At 36.0% G+C, this 25,325-nt stretch overlaps 1 protein-coding gene across 1 annotated transcript in view; it reads left to right on the top strand.

The window, feature by feature from the left end:
* LRRC49 (leucine rich repeat containing 49) overlaps positions 1-25,325 on the top strand; it is a 129,068-nt gene that overhangs the window by 91,797 nt on the left and 11,946 nt on the right. The window contains exons 12-14 of the mRNA XM_060003703.1: positions 19,449-19,686; positions 21,130-21,315; positions 24,398-24,507. Coding sequence (XP_059859686.1) covers positions 19,449-19,686; positions 21,130-21,315; positions 24,398-24,507 — 534 coding nt within the window. The remainder of the gene's footprint in view (positions 1-19,448; positions 19,687-21,129; positions 21,316-24,397; positions 24,508-25,325) is intronic.

The raw sequence follows: 25,325 nt of genomic DNA, 5'->3' as shown, positions 1-25,325 counted from the left end.
TTTCACTTGATGCACAGTTATCTAATGACCAAACCAAATTCTGAAACACATTTCAAACTAAATATAATATAGCTTTTATTTCAAGTTTTCAGCCAGTATTCTTTAAGCTTTCCATATATGAAGAATGCGATAAAGTCATTTAAGAGGAATTAGAATAATATTTTGGAAGTTTACTGGAGTTAAAGAGTTTGACATATATTTTAAAGACAAATATACTTTTTTTTTTTTTTTTTTTTTTTTTTTGGTGTACGCGGGCCTCTCACTGTCGTGGCCTCTCCCGTTGCGGAGCACAGGCTCCGGATGCGCAGGCTCAGTGGCCATGGCTCACGGGCCCAGCTGCTCCACGGCATGTGGGGTCTTCCCGGACCGGGGCACGAACCCGTGTCCCCTGCATCGGCAGGCGGACTCTCAACCACTGCGCCACCAGGGAAGCCCGACAAATATACTTTTACAATTTTAGTTATAAGATTAATTTATATTGATCAGTGTACCTCCTTCAGCTCACTTGGGTATCCACATGGTAGAGTTTCTCAGATCTTTTAGCTAGAAAAATAAGGAAACAATTAAAATTCTAATTAAGTAATGATTTGTATAACAGATATATCACTTATATTGCCCTGGAGCTTTATTTAATATTTTTTAAATGTCAAAATGTAATTTTACTTGGCTAGAACTATACTTTATAAAATTAAAACTTTATATCATTGGGCTTTAGATTTATGAAATACTATACAAGTCAGTTCTACTTCTGATTTATCTTTTATTAAAAAATATATTTTTTATCTTCCTTAAGAAGGTTTCCTAGTACCAAGTTTATCCAAATGATCTTATAAATTTTATCCTAAAATTTTAATAAGGTTTTAAAATTACTCCTTTAATACATCAAATTTATTTTTATATATGGTGTTAGGTAAGAGTGTAACTTGATTTTATTTCAATTGACTAGTTAATTGTCTAATAGCATTCCTCAATTAAATTATTGTCTTTTTTAATGAGAATGCCATTTTCATGTTATAGTAGGTTCCCACAAATATTGGATATACTTCTGTACTCTCTATTCCATGTCACTAATCTACTTTTATGTCTTAATGCCAATACCAGACTCTTTTGATTATTGTCATTTTATACTAAGTTTTAATATCTAGTAAGGGAAATACGCTTTCACTATTCTTTTCAAAGTTTCAGTTCTTACACACTTGTTCTTACATATGAACTTTAAAATCATTTAATCTAAATGGAAATGTTAGAATCTTATTCAAATGGCATTTAAGTTGTTTATTTCAGTAGGATTAACATTCTTAAGATAATAAATCAGCACTTTAAAAATCATGGTATATCTCTCCATACTTTTCAGGTATACTAGGGAGCTAACTGGGGAAGTGTTGTGTTACTGAAGGAAAATCCTGAGGAAATAAAGGAGGTTATAGACCATGAAACTGTAGCAACTACAGTCTGAATTGAATTGAACTACAGTCTGAATTCCAGGAGCACAGAGTAGCAAGGTGTATAAGTAGAGAAGCTAAATGTCTTATAAAGAATAAGGAGATGAAGGATCAAGATGAAGGATCAAAGATAAGGGGGACTTCCCTGGTGGCGCAGTGGTTGAGAGTCTGCCTGCTGATGCAGGGGACATGGGTTCGTGCCCCGGTCCGGGAAGATCCCACATGCCGCGGAGCGGCTGGGCCCATGAGCCATGGCTGCTGAGCCTGCACGTCCGGAGCCTGTGCTCCGCAACGGGAGAGGCCACAGTGGGAGGCATGCGTACCTCAAAAAAAAAAAAAAAAAAAAAAAGATAAAGAATTTAAAAATTCAAGTATAATGACGAAAGAAATGATGGACCATATGGTTAGGTTACTTTTTTTTAATTAATTGCTTTTTTATTATGGTAAGAACACATTATGAAATCTATCCTCTTAACACATTTTTAAGTGTACTATGCAGTATTAATAAATATAGGCACCACATTTTATGGCAGAGCTCTAAAGTGTAACAGAAACTTTATACCTATTAAAAACAACTCCCCATTTCTCGGTGCCTCCCCCAGCCCCTGAAAACAACCACTGTAATCTTTTTTTTTTTAACGTCTTTATTAGAGTATAATTACTTTACAATGGTGTGTTAGTTTCTGCTTTATAACAAAGTGAATCAGTTATACATATACATATGTCCCCATATCTCTTCCCTCTTGCATCTCCCTCCCTCCCACCGTCCCTATCCCACCCCTTAGGTGGTCACAAAGCATCGAGCTGATCTACCTGTGCTATGTGGCTGCTTCCCACTAGCTATCTATTTTACGTTTGGTGGTGTACATGTGTCCATGCAACTCTTTCACTTTGTCCCAGCTTACCATTCCCCGTCCCCGTATCCTCAAGTCCATTCTCTAGTAGGTCTGCATCTTTATTCTCGTCTTGCCCCTAGGTTCTTCATGACCATTTTTTTTTTTTTTTTAGATTCCATATATATATGTTAGCATATGGTATTTGTTTTTCTCTTTCTGACTTACTTCACTCTATATGACAGACTCTAGGTCCATCCACCTCACTACAGATAACTCAATTTTGTTTCTTTTTATGGCTAACATTCCATTATATATATGTGCCACATCTTCTTTATCCATTTGTCTGTTGATGGACACTTAGGTTGCTTCCATGTTCTGGCTATTGTAAATAGAGCTGCAATGAACATTTTGGTACATGACTCTTTTTGAATTATGGTTTTCTCAGGGTAGATGCCCAGTAGTGGGATTGCTGGGTCGTATGGTAGTTTTATTTTTAGTTTTTTAAGGAACCTCCATACTGTTCTCCATAGTGGCTGCATCAATTTACATTCCTACCAACAGAGCAAGAGGGTTCCCTTTTCTCCACACCCTCTCCAGCATTTATTGTTTGTAGATTTTTTTTAACGTCTTTATTGGAGTATAATTGCTTTACAATGGTGTGTTAGTTTCTGCTTTATAATAAAGTGAATCAGTTATACATATACACATGTTCCCATATCTCTTCCCTCCTGTGTCTCCCTCCCTCCCACCCTCCCTATCTCACCCCTCTAGGCGGTCACAAACCACCTAGCTGATCTCCCTGTGGTACGCGGCTGCTTCCCACTAGCTATCCACTTTACGCTTGGTAGTGTATATATGTCCATGCCACTCTCTCACCTCGTCACAGCCTACCCCTACCCCTCCTCATATCCTCAAGTCCATGCTCTAGTAGGTCTGTGTCTTTATTCCTGTCTTACCCCTAGGTTCTTCATGACCTTTTTTTTTTCTTACATTCCATATATATGTGTTAGCATACGGTATTTCTTTTTCTATTTCTGACTTACTTCACTCTGTATGACAGACTCTAGGTCCATCCACCTCACCACAAATAACTCAATTTCGTTTCTTTTTATGGCTGAGTAATATTCCATTGTATATATGTGCCACATCTTCTTTATCCATTCATCTGTTGATGGACACTTAGGTTGCTTCCATGTCCTGGCTATTGTAAATAGAGCTGCAATGAACATTTTGGTACATGACTCTTTTTGAATTATGGTTTTCTCAGGGTATATGCCCAGTAGTGGGATTGCTGGGTCGTATGGTAGTTTTATTTGTAGTTCTTTTAAGAAACCTCCATACTGTTCTCTGTAGTGGCTGTATCAATTTACATTCCCACCAACAGTGCAAGAGGGTTCCTTTTTCTCCACACCCTCTCCAGCATTTATTGTTTCTAGATTTTTTGATGATGGCCATTCTGACTGGTGTGAGATGATATCTCATTGTAGATTTGATTTGCATTTCTCTAATGATTAATGATGTTGAGCATTCTTTCTTGTGTTTGTTGGCAATCTGTGTATCTTCTTTGGAGAAATGTGTATATAGGTCTTCTGCCCATTTTTGGATTGGCGTATTTGTTTTTTGGATATTGAGCTGCATGAGCTGCTTGTAAGTATTGGAGATTAATCCTTTGTCAGTTGCTTCATTTGCAAATATTTTCTCCCATTCTGATGGTTCTCTTTTCGTCTTGTTTATGGTTTCCTTTGCTGTGCAAAAGCTTTTAAGTTTCATTAATTCCCACTTGTTTGTTTTTGTTTTTATTTCCATTTATCTAGGAGGTGGGTCAAAAAGGATCTTGCTGGAACTGTCATACAGTGTTCTGCCTATGTTTTCCTCTAAGAGTTTGATAGTGTCTGGCCTTACATTTAGGTCTTTAATCCATTTTGACTTTATTTTTGTGTATGCTGCTAGGGCGTGTTCTAATTTCATTTTTCTACATGTAGCTGTCCAGTTTTTCCAGCACCACTTTTTGAAGAGGCTGTCCTTTCTCCACTATAGATTCTTGTATCCTTTATCAAAGATAAGATGACCATATGTGTGTGGGTTTATCTCTGGGCTTTCTGTGCTGTTCCATTGATCTATCTTTCTGTTTTTGTGCCAATACCATACTGTCTTGATTACTGTAGCTTTGTAGTATAGTCTGAAGTCAGGGAGCCTGATTCCTCCAGCTCCGTTTTTCTTTCTCAAGATTGCTTTGACTATTCAGGGTCTTTTGTGTTTCCATATAAATTGTGAAATTTTTTGTTCTAGTTCTGTGAAAAATGCCAGTGGTACTTTGATAGGGATTGTATTGAGTCTGTAGATTGCTTTGGGTAGTAGAGTCATTTTCACAATGTTGGTTCTTCCAATCCAAGAACATGGTATATCTCTCCATCTATTTGTATCATCTTTAATTTCTTTCATCAGTGTCTTGTAGTTTTCTGCATACAGGTCTTTTGTCTCCTTAGGTAGGTTTATTCCTAGGTATTTTTTTCTTTTTGTTGCAGTGGTAAATGGAAGTGTTTTCTTAATTTCACTTTCAGATTTTTCATCATTAGTGTATAAGAATGGCAGAGATTTCTGTGCATTAATTTTGTATCTTGCTACTTTACCAGATTCATTGACTAGCTCTAGTAGTTTTCCGGTAGCATCTTTAGGATTTTCTATGTATAGTATCATGTCATCTGCAAACAGTGACAGCTTTACTTCTTCTTTTCCGATTTGGATTCCTTTTATTTTTTTTCTTCTCTGATTGCTGTGACTAAAACTTCTAAAACTATGTTGAATAAGAGTGGTGAGAGTGGGCAACCTTGTCTTCTTCCTGATCTTAGTGGAAATGGTTTCAGTTTTTCACCATTGAGGACGATATTGGCTGTGGGTTTATCCTATAAAGCCTTTATTATGTTGAGGTAAGTTCCCTCTATGCCTACTTTCTTCAGAGTTTCTATCATAAATGGGTGTTGAATTTTGTCGAAAGCTTTCTCTGCATCTATTGAGATGATCGTATGGTTTTTCTCCTTCAATTTGTTAATATGGTGTATCACATTGATTGATTTGTGTATATTGAAGAATCCGTGCATTCCTGGGATAAACCCCACTTGATCATGGTGTATGATCCTTTTAAGATGCTGTTGGATTCTGTTTGCTAGATTTTTGCATCTATGTTCATCAGTGATATTGGCCTGTAGTTTTCTTTCTTTGTGACGTCTTTGTCTGGTTTTGGTATCAAGGTGATGGTGGCCTCGTAGAATGAGTTTGGGAGTGTTCGTCCCTCTGCTATATTTTGGAAGAGTTTGAGAAGCATAGGTGTTAATTCTTCTCTAAATGTTTGATAGAATTCGCCTGTTAAGCCATCCGGTCCTGGGCTTTTATTTGTTGGAAGATTTTTAATCATAGTGTCAATTTCAGTGCTTGTGATTGGTCTGTTCATATTTTCTGTTTATTCCTCGTTCAGTCTCAGAAAGTTGTGCTTTTCTAAGAATGTGTCCATTTCTTCCAGGTTGTCCATTTTCTTGGCATAGAGTTGCTTGTAGTAATCACTCATGAACCTTTGTATTTCTGCAGTGTCTGTTGTTACTTCTCCTTTTTCATTTCTAATTCTATTTATTTGAATCTTCTCCCTTTTTTTCTTGATGAGTCTGGCTAATGTTTTATCAATTTTGTTTATCTTCTCAAGGAACCATCTTTTAGTTTTATTGATCTTTGCTATCGTTTGCTTCATTTCTTTTTCATTTATTTCTGATCTGATCTTTATGATTTCTTTCCTTCTGCTAACTTTTGGATTTTCTGTTCTTCTTTCTCTAATTGCTTTAGGTGTAAGGTTAGGTTGTTTATTTGAGATGTTTCCTGTTTCTTAAGGTAGGATTGTATTGCTATAAACTTCCCTCTTAGAACTGCTTTTGATGCATCCCGTAGGTTTTGGGTCGTCATATTTTCATTGTCATTTGTTTCTAGGTATTTTTTTGATTTCCTCTTTGATTTCTTCAGTGATCTCTTGGTTATTGAGTAGTGTTGTTTAGCCTCCATGTGTTTGTATTTTTTACACATGTTTTTCCTGTAATTGATATTTAGTCTCATAGCATTGTGGTCAGAAAAGATACTTGATACAGTTTCAATTTTCTTAAATTTACCAAGGCTTGATTTGTGACCCAAGATATGATCTATCCTGGAGAATGTTCCATGAGCACTTGAGAAGAATGTGTATTCTGTTGTTTTTGGATGGAGTGTCCTATAAATATCAATTAAGTCCATATTATTTAATGTATCATTTAAAGCTTGTGTTTCCTTATTTATTTTCATTTTGGTTGATCTGTCCATTGGTGAAAGTGGGGTGTTAAAGTCCCCTACTATGATTGTGTTCCTGTCGATTTCCCCTTTTATGGCTGTTAGTATTTGCCTTATGTATTGAGGTGCTCCTGTGTTGCGTACATAAATATTTACAATTGTTATAGCTACTTCTGGATTGATCCCTTGATCATTATGTAGTGTCCTTCTTTGTCTCTTGTAATAGTCTTTATTTTAAAGTCTATTTTGTCTGATATGAGAATTGCTACTCCAGCTTTCTTTTGATTTCCATTAGCATGGAATATCTTTTTCCATCCCCTCAGTTTCAGTCTGTATGTGTCCATAGGTCTGAAGTGCATCTCTTGTAAACAGCATATATATGGGTCTTGTTTTTGTGTACATTCAGCCAATCTGTGTCTTTTGGTTGGAGCATTTAATCCATTTACATTTAAGGTAATTATCGATATGTATGTACCTATTACCATTTTCTTAATTGTTTTGGGTTTGTTCTTGTAGGTCTTTTCCTTGTCTTGTGTTTCCTGCCTAGAGAAGTTTCTTTAGCACTTGTCGTAAAGCTGGTTTGGTAATGCTGAATTCTCTTAGCTTTTGCTGTAAAGCTTTTGTCTGTAAAGGTTTTTTAATTTCTCTGTCAAATCTGAATGAGATCCTTGCTGGGTCGAGTAAACTTGGTTGTAGGTTTTTCTCCTTCATCACTTTAAATATGTCCTGCCACTCCCTTCTGGCTTGCAGAGTTTCTGCTGAAAGATCAGCTGTTAACCTTATGGGGATTCCCTTGTGTGTTATTTGTTGTTTTTCCCTTGCTGCTTTTAATGTTTTTTCTTTGTATTTATTTTTTGATAGTTTGATTAATATGTATCTTGGTGTGTTTCTCCTTGGATTTATCCTGTATGGGACTCTCTGTGCTTCCTGGACTTGATTAACTATTTCTTTTCCCATATTAGGGAAGTTTTCAACTATAATCTCTTCAAATATTTTCTCAGTCCCTTTCTTTTTCTCTTCTTCTTCTGGGACCCCTATAATTCAAATGTTGGTGTGTTTAATGTTGTCCCAGAGGTCTCTGAGACTGTCCTCAGTTCTTTTCATTCTTTTTTCTTTATTTTGCTCTGCAGTAGTTATTTCCACTATTTTATCTTCCAGGTCACTTTACCGTTCTTCTGCCTCAGTTATTCTGCTATTGATCCCTTGTAGAGAATTTTTAATTTCATTTATTGTGTTGTTCATCACTGTTTGTTTGCTCTTTAGTTCTTATAGGTCCTTGTTAAACGTTTCTTGTATTTTCTCCATTCTATTTCCGAGATTTTGGATCATCTTTACTATCATTATTCCTGAATTCTTTTTCAGGTAGACTGCCTATTTCCTCTTCATTTGTTTGGTCTGGTGGTTTTTGCCTTCCTCCTTCATCTGCTGTTTTTTTCTCTGTCTTCTTATTTTGCTTAACTTACTGTGTTTGGGGTCTCCTTTTTCAGGCTGCAGGTTCGTAGTTCCCGTTGTTTTTGGTGTCTGTCGCCAGTGGCTAAGGTTGGCTCAGTTGGTTGTGTAGGCTTCCTGGTGGAGGGGACTAGTGCCTGTGTTCTGGTGGATGAGGCGGGATCTTGTCTTTCTGATGGGCTGGTCCACGTCTTGTCGTGTGTTTTTGGGTGTCTGTGGCCTTATTATGATTTTAGGCAGCCTCTCTGCTGATGGATGGGGTTGTGTTCCTGTCTTGCTAGTTGTTTGGCATAGGGTGTCCAGCACTGTAGCTTGCTGGTCGTTGAGGGATCTGGGTCTTGACATTCAGATGGAGATCTCTGGTAGATTTTCGCCATATGACATTACGTGGAGCTGGGAGGTCTCTTGTGGACTGGTGTCCTAAACTTGGCTCTCCCACCTCAGAGGCACAGCCCTGATGCCTGGCTGGAGCACCAAGAGGGTCTAGGCTATTTTTTTTTTTTTTTTTTTTTTTTGGTACGCAGGCCTCTCACTATTGTGGCCTCTCCTGTTGCGGAGCACAGGCTGCGGACTCGCAGGCTTATCGGCCATGGCTCACGGGCCCAGCCACTCCGTGGCATGTGCGATCTTTCCGCACTGGGGCACGAACCTGTGTCCCCTGCATCGGCAGGCAGACTCTCAACCACTGCTCCACCAGGGAAGCCCCTAGGCTATTTTTAAAGAATTAAAAGGTAGAACATTGTCAAGAGATTGGGAGAAAATTTATTATTTCTGTGACTAGCAGTCTAAATGAATTTAAAGATAAGTACATAAAGCAAGAGAATTAATAGTCGGCTGGAATAGTGGGAATTTATGGTCAGATTAAGTTTTTGAAGTTGAAGATTGTAGAGGTGGAATATATCTAAGTAATAACAACATAAGAGTAATTTGGCACCCATTGTGGCCGTGAGAATGGGTTGTTGGAGAAGAGTAGAAATCAATGAGAGGAGGAGAGGAGAGAAGATCAGCTGCCGTTATTATTGTAGACACTGAAGTTACAGATGATAGAACGGGTGTGGAACTAGTGGCCAGAGTATTCAACAGTGACCAGCCTTATCTCCTCCCCATCTCAGCCATGCATCCTATGCCCTTGTCACAGAGATGTTCACTCTTCACGTTTTACTAGCGTTGGCAGCTGCAGTGATTGTAGGAGTGTCTTTGTTTATTAATTCGTTCTTTTACCTGGCAAAACTATTTCTGATAGTTGGATTCTGACTATTAGGTGGACTGATAGGTGGACTCTAGGCTATTAATGTGACTTTCTTGACACTCTAAACTTTTTAAGCAACTTCTGTTCAAAAATTTTGTGGCCCTCTAAAATAATTTAAAATTTTAGAGTTCATTTTTATGGTCCCGAAAACAAACAGTTATTTCCAAGAGAAAGAAGAAGTATCTGCTAGTGAAAATTATTGTGACTTATAGTTACTGCCAAGAGTTTCAGAATTTGTATTAGGAGTTCCACAAAGAGGCTTTTTAAGCCAAGAGCACAAGGAAGAGTTTGGAAGAGATGGGAAAAGTGATGTGTGGGTTCAATGCAGAGGATGTGGAGAGCCGTAAGGTATCATTAGGAAAGAGGTCCACAGTTTCTGGCAAAAAATTTCTACTGATGTAAGTTCAGAGTGCCATAGAGACACAGTTACGTTTTCATGGTCTGGCCCTTTTTGATGATCTAAAAACTGTTAAATCAAGGAGACACAGATGATATTTATATATGAAGTCAGATAAATAAACCTTTAGAGATAGACAATGAATTATTGGTAGAGACTATAATGCAAAATCAGTTACTTATAACTTCTAGTGGTTGTAGATAATTTTTTTCCAATTTAGTTTGTGGTTATCTGATGCCTGTAAAATCTGTTATATCAGAAAGGTAGAAATATTTCTAAAAATATTTCTAAAAGAGCTTATTGTACCTACATGAGGGGCTCTTAACCAGAGGATCCAGATTGACTTTTTGAACTTTAAGTTCTTATTTTGCTTGAACACTCCACACTTGTTGACATAGTTAATGCTCATTGTTGATAGGCTCTTTGCATTGGCTTTCTTGATAGCACATTCACCTGATTTTCCTTTTACCTATGTGGCTACTCTTTTTAAAAATTTTTTATTTTTAATTATTTATTTAAAAAAATTTTATTGGAGTATAGTTGATTTACAATGTTGTGTTAGTTTCAGGTGTACAGCAAATTAAATCAGTTATACATATACATATATCCACTCGTTTTTAGATTCTTTTCCCATATAGGCCATTATAGAGTATTGAGTTCCCTGTGCTATACAGTAGGTCCTGATGAGTTACCTATTTTATATTTAGTAGTGTGTATATGTCAATCCCAATCTCCCAATTTATCCCTCCCTCCCCTTTCCGCCCTGGCAATGATAAGTTTGTTTTGACTGTGACTATATTTCTGCTTTGCAAATAAGTTCATTTGTACCATTTTTTTAGATTCCACATATAAGCGATATCATATGATATTTGTCCTTCTCTGTCTGACTTCACTCAGTAAGACAATCTCTAGGTCCATCCATGTTGCTGCAAATGGTATTATTTCATTGTTTTTTAGGGTTGGGCTACTCTTTTTTTAAAGTATATCTTGCTGACTCCATTTCTATCAAATCTCTGAATGTATATCATTCTATTTCTTGATTTATAAGATTTAGATATACTTTTTGCTATAGTAGGTGAGGATTCAGCTCATTCACCTCTCTCCCCCCAACACTATATATCTATAATTATTTTATTGATAAGTTTTGTAGCGTGTAATGAAACCTCTATTTCTTATTCCCTCTGCTATAGATAGTAGCTCTGAAATCTGCAGTGGGCAAGATGAATCTATCCTTTTTACCTTTCTTCCCACCTTTTTATATTACAGTTTCTATCAACTATACTTTTCTAATTTCCCTTGCTATATATCTTCCTTGACCTATTGGTTGAGTGTATTGTTTAATTTCCACATACTTGTGAATTTTCCAGATTTCCTTCTGTTATTGATTTCTAGTTTCATTTCATAGTGTGAGTTCAAACTTTCAGAATTTATTGAGACTCATTTTGTGGCTTCTGTCCTGAAGAATGTTCCATGTGCACTTAAGAAGAATGCGTATTCTAATGTTGGGTAGAATCTTCTATATACATCTGTTATATCTAGTTGTTTTATAGTCTTCTTCAAGTCCTCTATTTCTTTTTGATCTGTCTAGATATTCCATCCATTATTGAAAGTAGGGTATTAAAGTCTCCAACTATTATTGTAGAACTATTTCTCCCTTCAGTTCTGTCAGTTTTTCCTTCATATATTTTGGGTGTTAAGTGCATATATGTTTATAATTTTTATGTGTTCTTGATGAATTGACCCTTTTATCAATATAAAATGTCCTTCTATGTCTCTTGCATGTCTCCTGTGACAATTTGTTATATAACATCTCTTTTGGTTACCATGTGCTTTGAATATCTTTTTCCTTCCTTTCAATTTCAATCTATTTGTGTCTTTTAATTTTGTAGAAAGCATATAGTTGAATCATTTTCTTAAAATCCATTCTGCTAATATCTGTCTTTTAGTTGGAGAATTTAATCTATCAGGTCCTAATGAGAAAGGTCTTCCTTCAGTCATTTTGCTATTTTTTTCTACTTGTATATCTTCTTTGTTCATCAATTCCTCCATTACTTTCTTCTTTTGTGTTTGATTTTTTAGTGTAACATTTTAATTCCCTTCTCATTCCTTTTACTCTGTATTTTGTAGTTTTTTTTTTAGTTGTTACCCTGAGGATTACAATTAACATCTTCATGTATAACATTTTAGTTTGCATTAATACAAACTTAGTTGCAATAATATACAAACACTTTGCTCTTATATAGCTCCACTCCCCTCTATGTTGCTGTTATCACAAATTTCATCCTTATACATTGTGTGGACATTAACATAGATTTATAGTTATTATTTTATGCATTTGTCTATTAAATCTTATAGAAAAAAAGAGGAGTTACCAACCAAAAATACAGTAACACCAGCTTCTATATTTATCTGTGTAATTACCTTTTCCAGTATTCTTTATTTCTTCATGTGACTTTGAGTTATTGTCTAGGGTCCTTTCATTTCAATCTAAAGGACTTTTAGCATTTCTTAAAGGGCAGGTGTACTAGCAATGAACTCTCACAGTTTTTGTTTATCTAGAAATGTCTTAATTTCTCCCTGAGTTTTGAAGTACAGTTTTGCTGGATATAGAATTCTTGGTTAACAGGTTTTTTTTTTTCTTTCAACACTTTAGGTGTGTTATCCCACTGCCTTCTGCCTTGCTTGGTTTTTGATTAGAAATTGGCTGTTACTCTTATTGAGAATTCCTTTTACAAGACTAGTCATTTCTCTCTTGTTGCTTTCAGGAATCTCTCTTTGTCTTTGTCTTTCCACAGTTTGAGGTGATTGTTTAGGGTCCTCTCAGGTCTTTTCTGAGCGTAAGTGTGGACATAAGTGTTGCCCTCTAGATTCCCTGGAATACACAGGAGCTTCTCAAAGTCCCTCTTTCCCTAAGTATCTTCTTCCCCAGCCTTTTGTTTCTCAGTCTTTTTGATCTGTCTATGTTTGCCCATGTGGCAGCAGCTAAATATGTTTTTGCCTTTAAATAATTTTCAGGGCTTCCCTGGTGGTACAGTGTTTAAGAATCCGCCTGCCAATGCAGGGACAGATTGCTTCGTATTTGAGCCATGCCTTTCTTACATAATTTCTTTTTATCTGGGGTTTCTGATGGCCTGTTTTGTTGTGTTGTTTTTGTTTAACAAAGAAATTTGTGCTGCCTTTACCACATTCCAGTTTCTTTGAATTTCTTTTTTTGTCTTTTGAATGGAATCCACTCTTGTTGAAGCTTTCTATGTCCCTGACCTAATTTAGTCTCATTATTTCCTTTTGGACCATTGTTTACAGTTTATTATTTTACATCATATTACTAGTAGCCTTTGCTTTTTACTTGGATTATTTGTCTTTTTCATATCCTCAAGTACTTCTATCCTCTCAACCTCTAGATGGTAGAATTCCTCTGAGTTTGGTCCTGGGCCCTCTTTTCACTCTCTGCTTCCCCCCTAAACAATATCATATATTTCTTTGACTTTAAATGTCATTTATATTTTGAAGATACCAATATGTATTATCTCTTTTTTTATGGTTTACCCATTTGGATTGTGTTTAAGGGAAAAAATCTTTTACTACATTGAGATTATAAAAATATTCTCCCATTTTGTCTTCCTAAAGGTTTAAAATTTTGCCTATCATATTTTAGTCTTTATTACACTTGGAATTGATTTTTAAATTTGAGGCTGATGTCAAATTTGTTTTTCCTCTTAGGAATAACCAGTTGCCCCAGTGTTATTTATTGAGTATTCTTTCCTTTTCCCACTGAACTGCAATGCCCCTCTGACTGTTTTATTGGCAGTGGGAGGAGTAGGTAGTAGGGTACTTTTGCAGATCTTCAATTAATGCCTCTTCCTCACTTCTCATTCCCATCTTCCATCATATCTCTGTTCTTTCCTTTCCAAAGTTCTACTGGGCAGCTTGGCTGTCATCTTTGTTCTTGTCTCCAGTTCATATTCAAAGCTATGGCTTCCTTTGTCCTTCTTCCTCACTCAAAATTCTTCACCTTCCAGCTTCCAGAAATTTGTTGAAACTTCTTGCTGAAGATTGTCTCCCCCTTTCCTTTTTACTTGTTATTGTGTGTGTATAACATTTCAATTACTTTAAGGGCCTTAGAGGGAGAGGTTTCAAACACATGTGCTCATTCTGTCTACTTTTTTATCTGAAAGCACAAAGTGAAACATTTTAAATATTAGAAGCTACATTCTCTGTAAGTCTTTAAAAATATAATTAAATTTCGTCTCTTGGGAATGATATAAGCCTGGCTCTCTCTGAAGGTAGAAAGCTAGTCAGAGGGCCGCAAAGTCTCTTCCTTAGGGTTCCAATTTGTTTTTTAATACTTCATAAGATTTTCCATTTTCAACAATCCCATTTATAGTCTTTAGTATTTCATAATGCCAAAAAAGTGGCTAATTCTTGTGTTACAATGTCTGTGACCTTTGGCTTGTGGGTGTGTAACTAAATGCCTGGAAATAAGTATCCATGAAAAGATTACAGGCACATAAAGAGAAGAAATTCTGTAAAACTTTGGTATATCCCATTAATGATTTCACTGTTCACTGTACTTGGGACATATCTGTAGTAAAGTGACATACTACAGGTTTCTTTCCCTTGCCAGAAATGGGAAAGTACTTGGTGTAATGTTTTCTTTGCTTACATTGGATGCATGCAGTGAAGCTGGTTTATTTTTGGTCATTTCCTGTCTATGAACACTGTGGTATTTTAGCCAGCACTACTGTAATAAAATATAATGCATAAAATGAATTTCCACACCTATGAATGTTGTAATAGAAGTTCATAAAATATGTTATTATAGGAATCAGCACCACTTATTCACTGGGAAAAGAAACTTATGAAATATTTTAAGTCTTTCTGTTCTAGCCTCTTATAGAATGCATAAAGATTTTTTTAAAAACCTGTAGTCCTCTGAAATATTGTCTTTTTTATCCATATAGGCATTTAAGAGTATATTCTCCATTTAGCCTGGCTTCCAGGGACTCATGACTGTGTTGCATTAAGTTAATCACCCTGTCTTCGTGTCCTCTACTAATCAAGAATGCATGGAATAGTTTTCTGATTAATTCTTATATAAAGATTGAGTTGGATAAATGAACATTTGGACTTGGAATTAACCAGTAAAGATCTTGAAGAGAATTCCTATTTGATGGCAAACTGCCTACTGTTATATAAATAATACTTGAGTAGGGAAATATACATGGAAATGTATTGGGCTTCATGGAGAAACAAATTTTAAAGCATAGATCCTCCATAGAGGAATACCACATTTCTTAGAGCATAAATTTAAACTAGACAGGGGTAAAACCTAGACCAGGTGACTCCATCACCTAGTCTAAAACATTTGAATAACACTTGAATCCTCCCTCACCTTCCTTCCCGACAATCACTAAGTCCTATTTTATGATCTCTTAAATATCTGGTATATCTGTGTTCTCTCCTTTTATTAATAATTATCACTAAAATGTATTGAACTAAACACGGAGTATTGTTTAGAATATGATTTCTAGTCTTAATAACAACTCTGAAAAAATATGTATTATGATCAGCATTTTACATACAAGGAAACTGAAACTGCAAAGAAATTAAACAACTTGCTCCAAAAGTCATCTATTTATCACTGACAGATCTGGGGTTTGAACTAAGCTCTATCTGATTTTCTTGCCAATGCCTTTTCTACTGCATGATACCCTCTTTTTTGTTATGCCCTTATGTGGTCTAGTTGACACTATTGCACTGGTCTTCCTACTAATCTCTCTCCATTCAGTCTCTCCCTGCTGCATCCTCCACAAAGTTCACCAACTTATTATCTGTCTCAAGTAAGTCCTTGAGGGCAGGGAACATATCTTATTCATCTTTTTATCCCCAGCACCAGAACCTAGCTCCATGCATGGCACATTGGAGATGCTTAAAAACTTGCATTGAATATGGTTCTGTTATTTTTTATTTAAAAATCTTTTTCTGCTCCTCAACCTTATGGGATAAAATCTGACTTTTCAGCTTCTACTCCCCCATATGTTTAAGTGTTTAATTTCTATGTTTCAGTGTTCCATACATATTGAAATTGTTCTAAACTGAGTATGTTATATATAATTAGGCTTCTGTGCCTTTATTTATTCTATTTTTCTTACCTAAAGTGTGCTGCCTCCTTCTACTTCTGATGAAATTCTACTGTTCATCTTTCAAGGACCAGTTCAAATACTACGTCCTTTTTTTTTTTTTAAGGGCTTCAAATGCTTGGCTTTATTTATTTATTTTTGGCTGTGTTGGATCTTCATTTCTGTGCGAGGGCTTTCTCTAGTTGTGGCAAGCGGGGGCCACTCTTCATCGCGGTGTGCGGGCCTCTCATTGTCGCGGCCTCTCTTGTTGCGGAGCACAGGCTCCAGACGCGCAGGCTCAGTAGTTGTGACTCACGGGCCTAGTTGCTCTGCAGCATGTGGGATCTTCCCAGACCAGGGCTCGAACCTGTGTCCCCTGCATTAGCAGGCAGATTCTCAACCACTGCGCCACCAGGGAAGCCCCAAATACTACCTCCTTTTGAAACCTAACTTCTCCCCACTAGAAGAATTAATTGTTCTTCCTCTGCATTTCCATAGCATATTGCTTAAATATTCATTATATGACAATAAACATAAATATTATATTAGGATTAATGTATACATTTATCTTGCTTTCCACCCTCCATCCAGATTGGGAGCTCTTTAAGGACAAATAAGTATTAATTTATCTTTATATCCCCAAAGCCTACCACAATATCTGACATATAATAGGCTCTCCAGATTAACCTATTTGTTTAATGAGGTTGAGGTCATTTCAGTTTAGAAATTATACCCATGTGTTTATTAATTTAACTGCAGAGTATGATTAGAGCAGTTATATTTCTGGGAACATAGCCCAGTAAAAGTGAAGAGAGTTTTGATATATTTAAAAACTTGCACATGATTTCTATACTGATTGTTCTTATCAATTCAGATGAGTTGGTTGCCTGTGACAGAATTCTTAGGACAGTGCCCTGTGGGCTTTTAGCAAATGTTTGGTGAATAAGTGAATGAGGGAGCAAATGAAATAATATGTATGTATGTTTGACTAAAAAGATGTGGACATATCTATTAAGCACACAGGGAAAACTGGAAAGACAATCCCCAACATATAAACATGGGGAACAAACTTCCTAAGTTATTTTTTATGGAAATCAGAGCACACCTTCCCTGAGGAACAGATTCCTCTATTCCATATTGGCCAGAGTTTGAGGCTAACCTCAAGCCTCGTTCAGAAAATAACTGAAATGGGTTTGGTCTTGTATGACCTATTTAATAGGTGCTTTGTTTCCTATCTACAGCCCAGCAAACTTGCCATTTGTTGTTACTGAATGTCCATGGGAGGTCTATAAAAGTTAGAAATTACTTCTGCTTTGTTTTATAACTATACAACTGTTTTGCTGAGGCTAGGTTTGTTTATTTCACTTATTTTCCTGACAGTTTGCTTGACAAACCTTTAAAGAAAATAAATAATCCTTTTCTAATAATAGACATTTCATATTGTAGTTTATATTCTTAAACCTTTAATCATATGGGAAAAAGGTAAACAAGACACTTCCAAATAGATGATATAAAACAACACAACTTCTCAAAGGATTTATTCATGTTTCTGGCGCATAGCTGTGATTCAACTTCTTTTGTTGCACGTCATGACCATCAGGCATCACTACATCAACTAGCAAACCTTTTTCTTGCCTTGACTTTACTTCTTCATTATTGGTCTTTGCCTCATCTGCAGAAACCTTCTTACTAACCCTTAGCCCGTGACTATGTCACTGACTTGTCCCTTTGCTCAAACCACAGTTTATGATTGGAGCACCCTTCTGAAGAGTCAATAGATACTCATAAGAAACTTCATAATTGTCTCATTAATTCTTTGAAGAAATATTTATTGAGCACAACCTGTGCTAGGGAACCGTGCTAGGTGCTGGATCTACTATAGTGAATGTGACAAAGTGTGAGCCCTCAAGGATCACAATGTTTAGTAAGAGAGACAGAAAAGGAAACAGGTAATTGCAGTGTAGTGTGGTTAAGTGCTGTAATAGTGGTATATATTCTTTTCATTAAGCCCTCTTTATTTCAGTGGCATTGAAATGTAACTCCTATCCTTTATCCTATTCTAGAAATGATTATATGCTTTACATAGCTCAACACAAAGTTATCACACAGAGCACAATCGAAGGAACTCTTAATTCTCATCTTATTTTTGTTCTATATTATCAGCCATTACATTTATAGGATTATCATCTAAGATTATTCACATACCACTGCTCATTGAATGTTTGATTATTGTCATATAATAATCATTGTCTTGAGCACTAGTCTGGCAGAAATCAGTCCTTTTATATTTTCTCAGTTGCATATTCACTTAGAGTTGACTGATGTCATTACCCAGCTTCTTATTGTGTCAACAAATGTGTTACATGTTAACTGGTGCCTATGAAATAAGCATAGTAAGTCTAGTAAAGCATGATAAACCAACAGGGTGATGGTTTGTCAGTCTTACTCCCAGCATCGGCATTATAAAACTTTTGTTGAAGATCTTTAATAATGCAGTCATTTACATTGTGAAAGGCCCATTGTGAAAAGCTCATAGATTCCAGAGCCCCAAAGCTGAAAAAATATAGTCAAAATTGTAAACACATAATTATGCTTGAGTATGAGAAGTAATGTATTGGAAGAGTGTACAAAATTCCATAGGAGCACAAAGGAGAGCAAAGCACTAATATATTTAGTAAGGGCAAATAAATACTGTCTGAGAGCAGAATTCCAGAACGAAAACCCATAGAACAAAAACCAAGCATCGACTGAGTTTTGAGATTGGGTAAAACAAATAGTTATGTCTCTATTCACAAAGTAGAAAATTTGAATTGGATCAAGCTATTTCTTTTCTTCTTCAAAGAGCTATCATTTAGGAAACCTTTTATAAAACATGTGGCTCTAACTGAAAATAATAACAATGATCATATTCAGTAGATATGTGAAGTTATTTTGTATCTGTATGTGTGTGTGTGTGTGTATATATATATATATATACACACACACACACACACATAGAGTCAGTAGTGGATTTTTTTATCATTTCTTATTTCAAAATGGGGAGGAAATCTTCATTGATTTTACTGCTTATAACTGTAATATATATACACTTGCAAAATTTCAAACAACATTGAAATATTCAAAAATAGAAAGTCAAAGTTACCCTTTAATCCAGCTTCTGAGAGAGAAATTATTCTTAGCAGTTATTATATAAATTCCCAAGTGTTTTATAAACGTAGTTTTATATTACATGGTTCTTACTATAGAAATATTATTTTGTAAAATACAGTTTTTTTTCAGCCAGACAGTGGAATACTTCATAGATCAGGAAAACCTATTTGTTTTCACATGCAAAGATATCTATGATATATTAAATGGATTGTTTTAAAACTATATAGAATATCAGTTACCTTTCATTGATATAAATAATTTGGGTTTAAAAGTGGTATTTTTGTTGTTCACATGTGCCTCTTTTTGAATTAAAGTACATGACTAGAAGAATACAAAACTTGTAGATATTCTATTGAAAATTAATCTTTGGTGCTCTGGGTTTAATTACTGAAATGAAAAAAAGTGAATATAAAATTTCAAATACCTTTCCAACAGGTCTTTATAATCTGTTATTTACTTTGCATGATAAGACTTTCATTTAAAATTATATATTGGGTTTTCCAGGTCTCTGGACTCAGGACTCACCAGTGCTTTACAAGGTCTATCTGTCACAGACACACACCTTGTCGAAGTGGATGGAGACACACTTTCCTTGTATGGCTCAGGAGCGCTGGAATGTCTGGATCGGAATTGGAGCGTGCAAACAGCAGGAATGGTGACAACAGTGTCCTTCACTTTCATAGAATTTGATGAAATCGTCCAAGTGCTTCCCAAATTGAAGATTAAGTTTCCTAATTCTTTGGTAAACATTTTCTTTTAGTTGTATGTTTGAATTCTTCTCAGTCATGACTTTTATATTCAGGCCAAAGACCTGTTTTACCTTTTATTTCTGCAGTTTCTATCTGGCAGGGAGACTAAGTTCTTGTGTTGATTTTCTGAATCTGGGATTTAAATTAGTATTCATAAATGGCCTTGCAGTCTTCTGTAAATATTGGAAATTATCTCTCTAGAAAATGCTTCTTTATGGAGTATAACGGGCTAATGTAATTTTATTCAAATTATATATTTCTACTTTGTAAAACTTTCAACAGGACCTCACCCAACTGTATATTATATATTCATTTATTGTACCTGGTATTAATGGGACATATATATTTACGTATAATTTTTACAGTAGTCCCCTAACAACACTTAAAATAACTTTAATGGCTCATTAAAATTACTTTGAGGGGGCTTCCCTGGTGGCGCAGTGGTTGAGAGTCCGCCTGCCGATGCAGGGGACACGGGTTTGCGCCCCGGTCCAGGAGGATCCCATGTGCCGAGGAGCGGTTGGGCCCGTGAGCCATGGCCGCTGAGCCGGTGCGTTCGGAGCCTGTGCTCCACAACGGGAGAGGCCACAGCGGTGAGAGGCCCGCGTACTGCAAAAAAAAAAAAAAAAAAAAAAAATTACTTTGAGAAATTAGCCCTTTCCAATTATAGTATTATTGTACTATTTATTAGTGTGAATTTGCAGAAACTGTGATTTCCATGAATTCTTTCCTGAGTTTTTATTATCATTGTGCTTTTCTCTGTCAGCCAAGTGATTTCCCTCACCTACCCTTTATTAAGTGTTTTTTTTTTCTTTTGTTATATCATCCTCCCTAAAGAAGATAGAAGTGGAGATAATCTCGTATGTTTAGAAAAGATCATCCAAATTCACAGACAGAACACTTATATTAGCATTTCGGTTTTAGTGATTTTATTTTCTGGTAGCCAGTTTAAGTAGCCTACATAGTAATTAGCAAGATAAAAGTAATAATGGTTAACTAGTTCTTCTCAGAAGCTCTGTGTGAGCCCTGCATTTATAAAATTCTGAAATTTTTACTTCTGATCTTTCCTTTGTAGATTTCATCTCAGTGTAAAGCTTATAAAATCATTGTAATACCTGGAAGAGTCTGAATTATTGTGTATTTATATAATTTTTAAGACTCTTAGGTTGTTAATAAATAGGGGGATGTCCTTTGCAGAAGGGAAATCACTTTGAATCCAATATTGGATGGATTAATGTATTCCATCAATAATTTTGCATTAGGTGGATTAAAGTTTATGTAAGTTTAATACATTCAGTTGGTTTAATGTAATTGGAAACATATTAGCTAAGCGTAAAGTTTACATTTATTTGGGGAATGATCAGTGAAGCTTTAATGTTAATGTTTTAAGATGGTTAAACTCAATATTCACCTCTTTTTTTGTTTTATTATTGTAGCACCTTAAATTCAAGGAAACAAATCTTGTAATGCTGCAGCAATTTAATGCACTAGCAGAACTCCGTCGAGTTGACCAGCTGACAGTTGATCCTCAAGGAAATCCAGTTGTCAATTTTACACTCTGGAAATACTATGTTCTGTTTAGACTGAGCCATTTTAATATGCAGAAAATAAATGGAACAGAGGTAAGCTAAACACGAAGTCAACTGTAGAATTAAAATATTCATTTTTAGGGGCTTCCCTGGTGGCGCAGTGGTTGAGAGTCCGCCTGCCGATGCAGGGGACACAGGTTTGTGCCCCAGTCCGGGAGGATCCCACATGCCGCGGAGCGGCTGGGCCCGTGAGCCATGGCCGCTGGGCCTGCGTGTCCAGAGCCTGTGCCCCGCAACGGGAGAGGCCACAACAGTGAGAGGCCCGTGTACTGCAAAAAAAAAAAAATTCCTTTTTAGAGGAAGTAGTCATAAAAATGGCCAGGAATTTATGTATAAAACCATGATAGAACTTTTGAGAAATAATGTTTTTCTAAAAAAAAAATCTTGACATTTAAAATGTTGAAAAGCTAAAACTATTTTATCTAAAAACTTCTAAGGTACTAGACAATTTTGAAAATAAAATAGTAACCAGATCATGGTGAATAGTAAATACTTTTTTGATAGTTTGTAAGTATTCAGAGAAGTAAAGTGTTGGTAGGATAATAGTTTAAAATAAAAAAAAAAAACACTTCTGTAAGTAATGTGATCTTTGTATTTTTCAGAGTGCTTTACAGACTGTCTGACATGCAGAATGGTATGGGGAAGTGATACTAAATGTCAATTAATAAGGATTGTGATAGGGGAAGGGAAGAATAACATGGAAAAAAAAGGATGTACATAGGGAAAGAAGAGTGATTTTAAAAAGAAGAGATGAGAAGGAGAAATAAGCAAGGAGGAAAGATAAAAGAAGATAAAGATGAGTGAAAAAGGAAGTAAAACAACCATAAGTCCATAAACGTCTGGACTGCTTTGTTAATAGTTTGTAGCAGATGCTTTTGGAATATCTGCATTGTGCCTGGAGCCTGAATAACTGGAAAATTATTAGTAAAGAGTTATTTTTCAGATTGATTCTGCTAAGCTTGTCTGAGGGTTAATCCCCCAGCTATCCAAAGATCACGTTGTCTTTAAATATTACTTTGGAAGAAAAGAGAGAAACTATGCTTCTTCCTCTACTGTGGAATTCCAGACCTGAATTTAAATAATCCTCTAAAGGAAAAAAATCTCTAATATGCTGTTAGTATTATTGTGATTATCTCTTAAAATTCAGACCTCCTTATTGTGAGATGAACTATAATCAACTTTGCTAGCATGGTGGTAATAGCAACCGTATTTCCCTGCAGCTGATACACTGTAAGTAACTCTAGCCTAAAATTCCAAAACCACAGCATACCATTAGGAGAGTGGAGGTCTCTGGGTCATTGTACAAAAGCCATGTGAAATTTGTATCAACCATGGTAGGCCCATGACCACAATATCAGCCATCTGTTGAAGATGTAGGACAAACCTGGGACCTTCAGATGACTATTAATTTCTCCAGCTAGTTCTCAAGAGATTTGTTTCAGGTTTATGTACCCTCTTGGTACTTCCCCAGGGAGCCTGCAAGTCACTGGTCAGATCTAATAATTAATTCCAAAAGTTTCCAAAGCTAGCCTACACTGGAAGTAGAATAGTTATTTTTGCTATGGGTGAGTAATTCTCCCTCATTAATGGCCAAATCGTTATCTCAATTAACCCTAAATACTGTATTTACCCAAATATGGATCACTACTGGAGATGTAATAATTATTATAAAACCTTGAGATAGGAAGTAATAGTATAATATAATTGTATAAAATAGAGAAGAATGAGAAAGAACCAATGTAATTTATTCTGATTTAAAGTTCCGAAAATGTCAATGCCAGGGATATTTGACCCTTTAATAAAAACCTAAAATAAAACTGCTTATCTCATCCTTGACAATATATAATAATGTTATACTATATTTCTACTTCTCTTTGTATAAGAGAGAATGATATTGCTTGAGGAGACTTAAATTGAATTATGAGCATCAAGAGGAAAAGATCGAGTAGTGCCCGGCACTGGCCACTAGGTGACTATATTAGACCAAACAACTTAGTTGTCAGCTGAAGGACGGATTTCAGGGAGCAGCAGCCTCATTAACTATGAAAGTCTAGGGAAGGGAAGGGAAAGAGTCACTCTGCACTGATTCATGTGTATAAGATGCTTGTGAATTATGGATTTAGTTTCCAGAAATTCCTGTGTAGTGTATTATAGCTAGTGTAAAGAATAAAGTTTTTAAAAATGCAAAATTTAACTGTACCAGGGTTTCTCAACCTCAAATGCTCTGTTGAGATTTTGGATCAGATAATTCTTTATAGTGGGAACTGTCCTGTGCATTGTAGGACATTTAACAGCATCCCTGGCTTCCACCCACTAGATGCTAGTAACACCCCTCCACCAGGTGCAATAAACCAAAATCATCTCCAGACATTGCCAAATGTTCCCTAGGGGCCAAAATGGCCCCTGATTGGGAACCACTGCATTATATTGAGAATCTAATAGTATTTAAAATGCAAGCAACCTAACTTTATATTAAAAAATATGCCCAGATATTAATACAAGTCCTGCTTTTAGTAGTTTCTTGGTTAACATAGGAAGGAGCCCTCATGGGAGATATATCTGTGACAGATTATTCCTTGTGGGGAGAAAGGCGGACAAAATTTCAGAACGAATAGGAGTGCCTTTCCTAATCCAATGTTCATTCCTTCAGAAAGGGACAAAATTATCCTTTTAGGAACAAGGTATGAACAACACCTTGTCTTACCTTTGACACATTATTAAAGTCAATCTATTCCATTGACACTTGAGATTTCCCCCCCTAAATCATTCTACTCAAAGAAGCTATAGGATTTTTTAAAAAAATTCATTAAGAATTTAAGGTGTCTCAAGTATTATCCTTAGGAACCATGGCTTCTAAATCAGAGCTAACTCCTCACTTCCCAGCCATCATCCATCACCATGGGCCACATTTGTATCAATACATCTTCATTTTAATCAAGTGCAAGGAAGAAAGAGAAATATCAATGAGAACTCACTCTCCTCTTACAGCCCAGGAGAATGTATTTTTCTGGACTAAAAGAAAATATTTAATCTGGAAATTTCTATGGAATTATGTTAGTTATATCAAGCTAAGAGGCAATGTCATTTTTGACCCTTCTCCTTCATATCTCTTCAGGTGACGCAAAATGATATGATAATGGCTGAAAGGCTCTTTGGAATCCTAGCACATGTAGCATCTTCTGAATTACCCCAGTACCATCTGATTTCAATTCTGGGTGATGCCAGGTAACCTTTACTTTCTATAGTTTTTATAGAAGTACTGTTGCACTAGAAAAAGAAATATATTCCACACACCTCTTAATTGTGCTATTTATTCATCCCACAAACATCCTAAATTTGTTTTGTGTCTGGCCCTCTCCAAAGTGTTGGAGGTATAAAGATGAATAAGGCAAAGTTCTTGCCCTTGTGTGGCTTATAAGCTAATAAATTAACTTACTAGCTTATAAGCTAATAAGTTAAAGACATTTCAGATGCTATAAGATAAGAGAGGGCTGTAGGAGCATAGGAGACACTACACTTTGGAAAAACATTGGTGAAGGCTTCACAAAGGAGGTAACATTTTTCTAGTTCTTCAGGAATACATAGGAGTTTTTTCAGGTACAGGGTATGAGGGAAAGAGATCTGCAAAGGCACAAGGAATTGTAAATAGTTCAATATAATTGGAGCATAGGATGATTGCGAATTGTGATAGGAGATGAAGGTAGAAAGACTGATTGTGATCTGATTTTGAAGAGCCCAGAAATCCATGAAAAACAAAACTGAATACTGTGCTTTGTAATTAATTAAGCACAACAATCTGTGATTAGATTCATGTTCTAGAAAGGCTGCCATTTAAGAGGACAGAGATGGAAGGAATGGAGACCAATCAAGAGGCTAGTCTGTAGTCCAGGAGAGAGATTATAAGGGTCTGAACTAAGACAGAATTGAGAAGAGGATAATTTGAAAAATACTTCGAAGGCGTGTACCTGACAGAAGACACTGACTGACAGGATGTGGCATAGATAGAAGGAGAAAAGTCAAAGATGGTGTGTTAGTCATGATTC

The sequence above is a fragment of the Delphinus delphis genome, chromosome 2, assembly GCF_949987515.2.
Source record: "Delphinus delphis chromosome 2, mDelDel1.2, whole genome shotgun sequence".
In the NCBI taxonomy this organism is placed as follows: Eukaryota; Metazoa; Chordata; class Mammalia; order Artiodactyla; family Delphinidae; genus Delphinus; species Delphinus delphis.
Note: the sequence above shows the minus strand (reverse complement) of the source record. Positions and strands in the feature narration are given on the sequence as shown.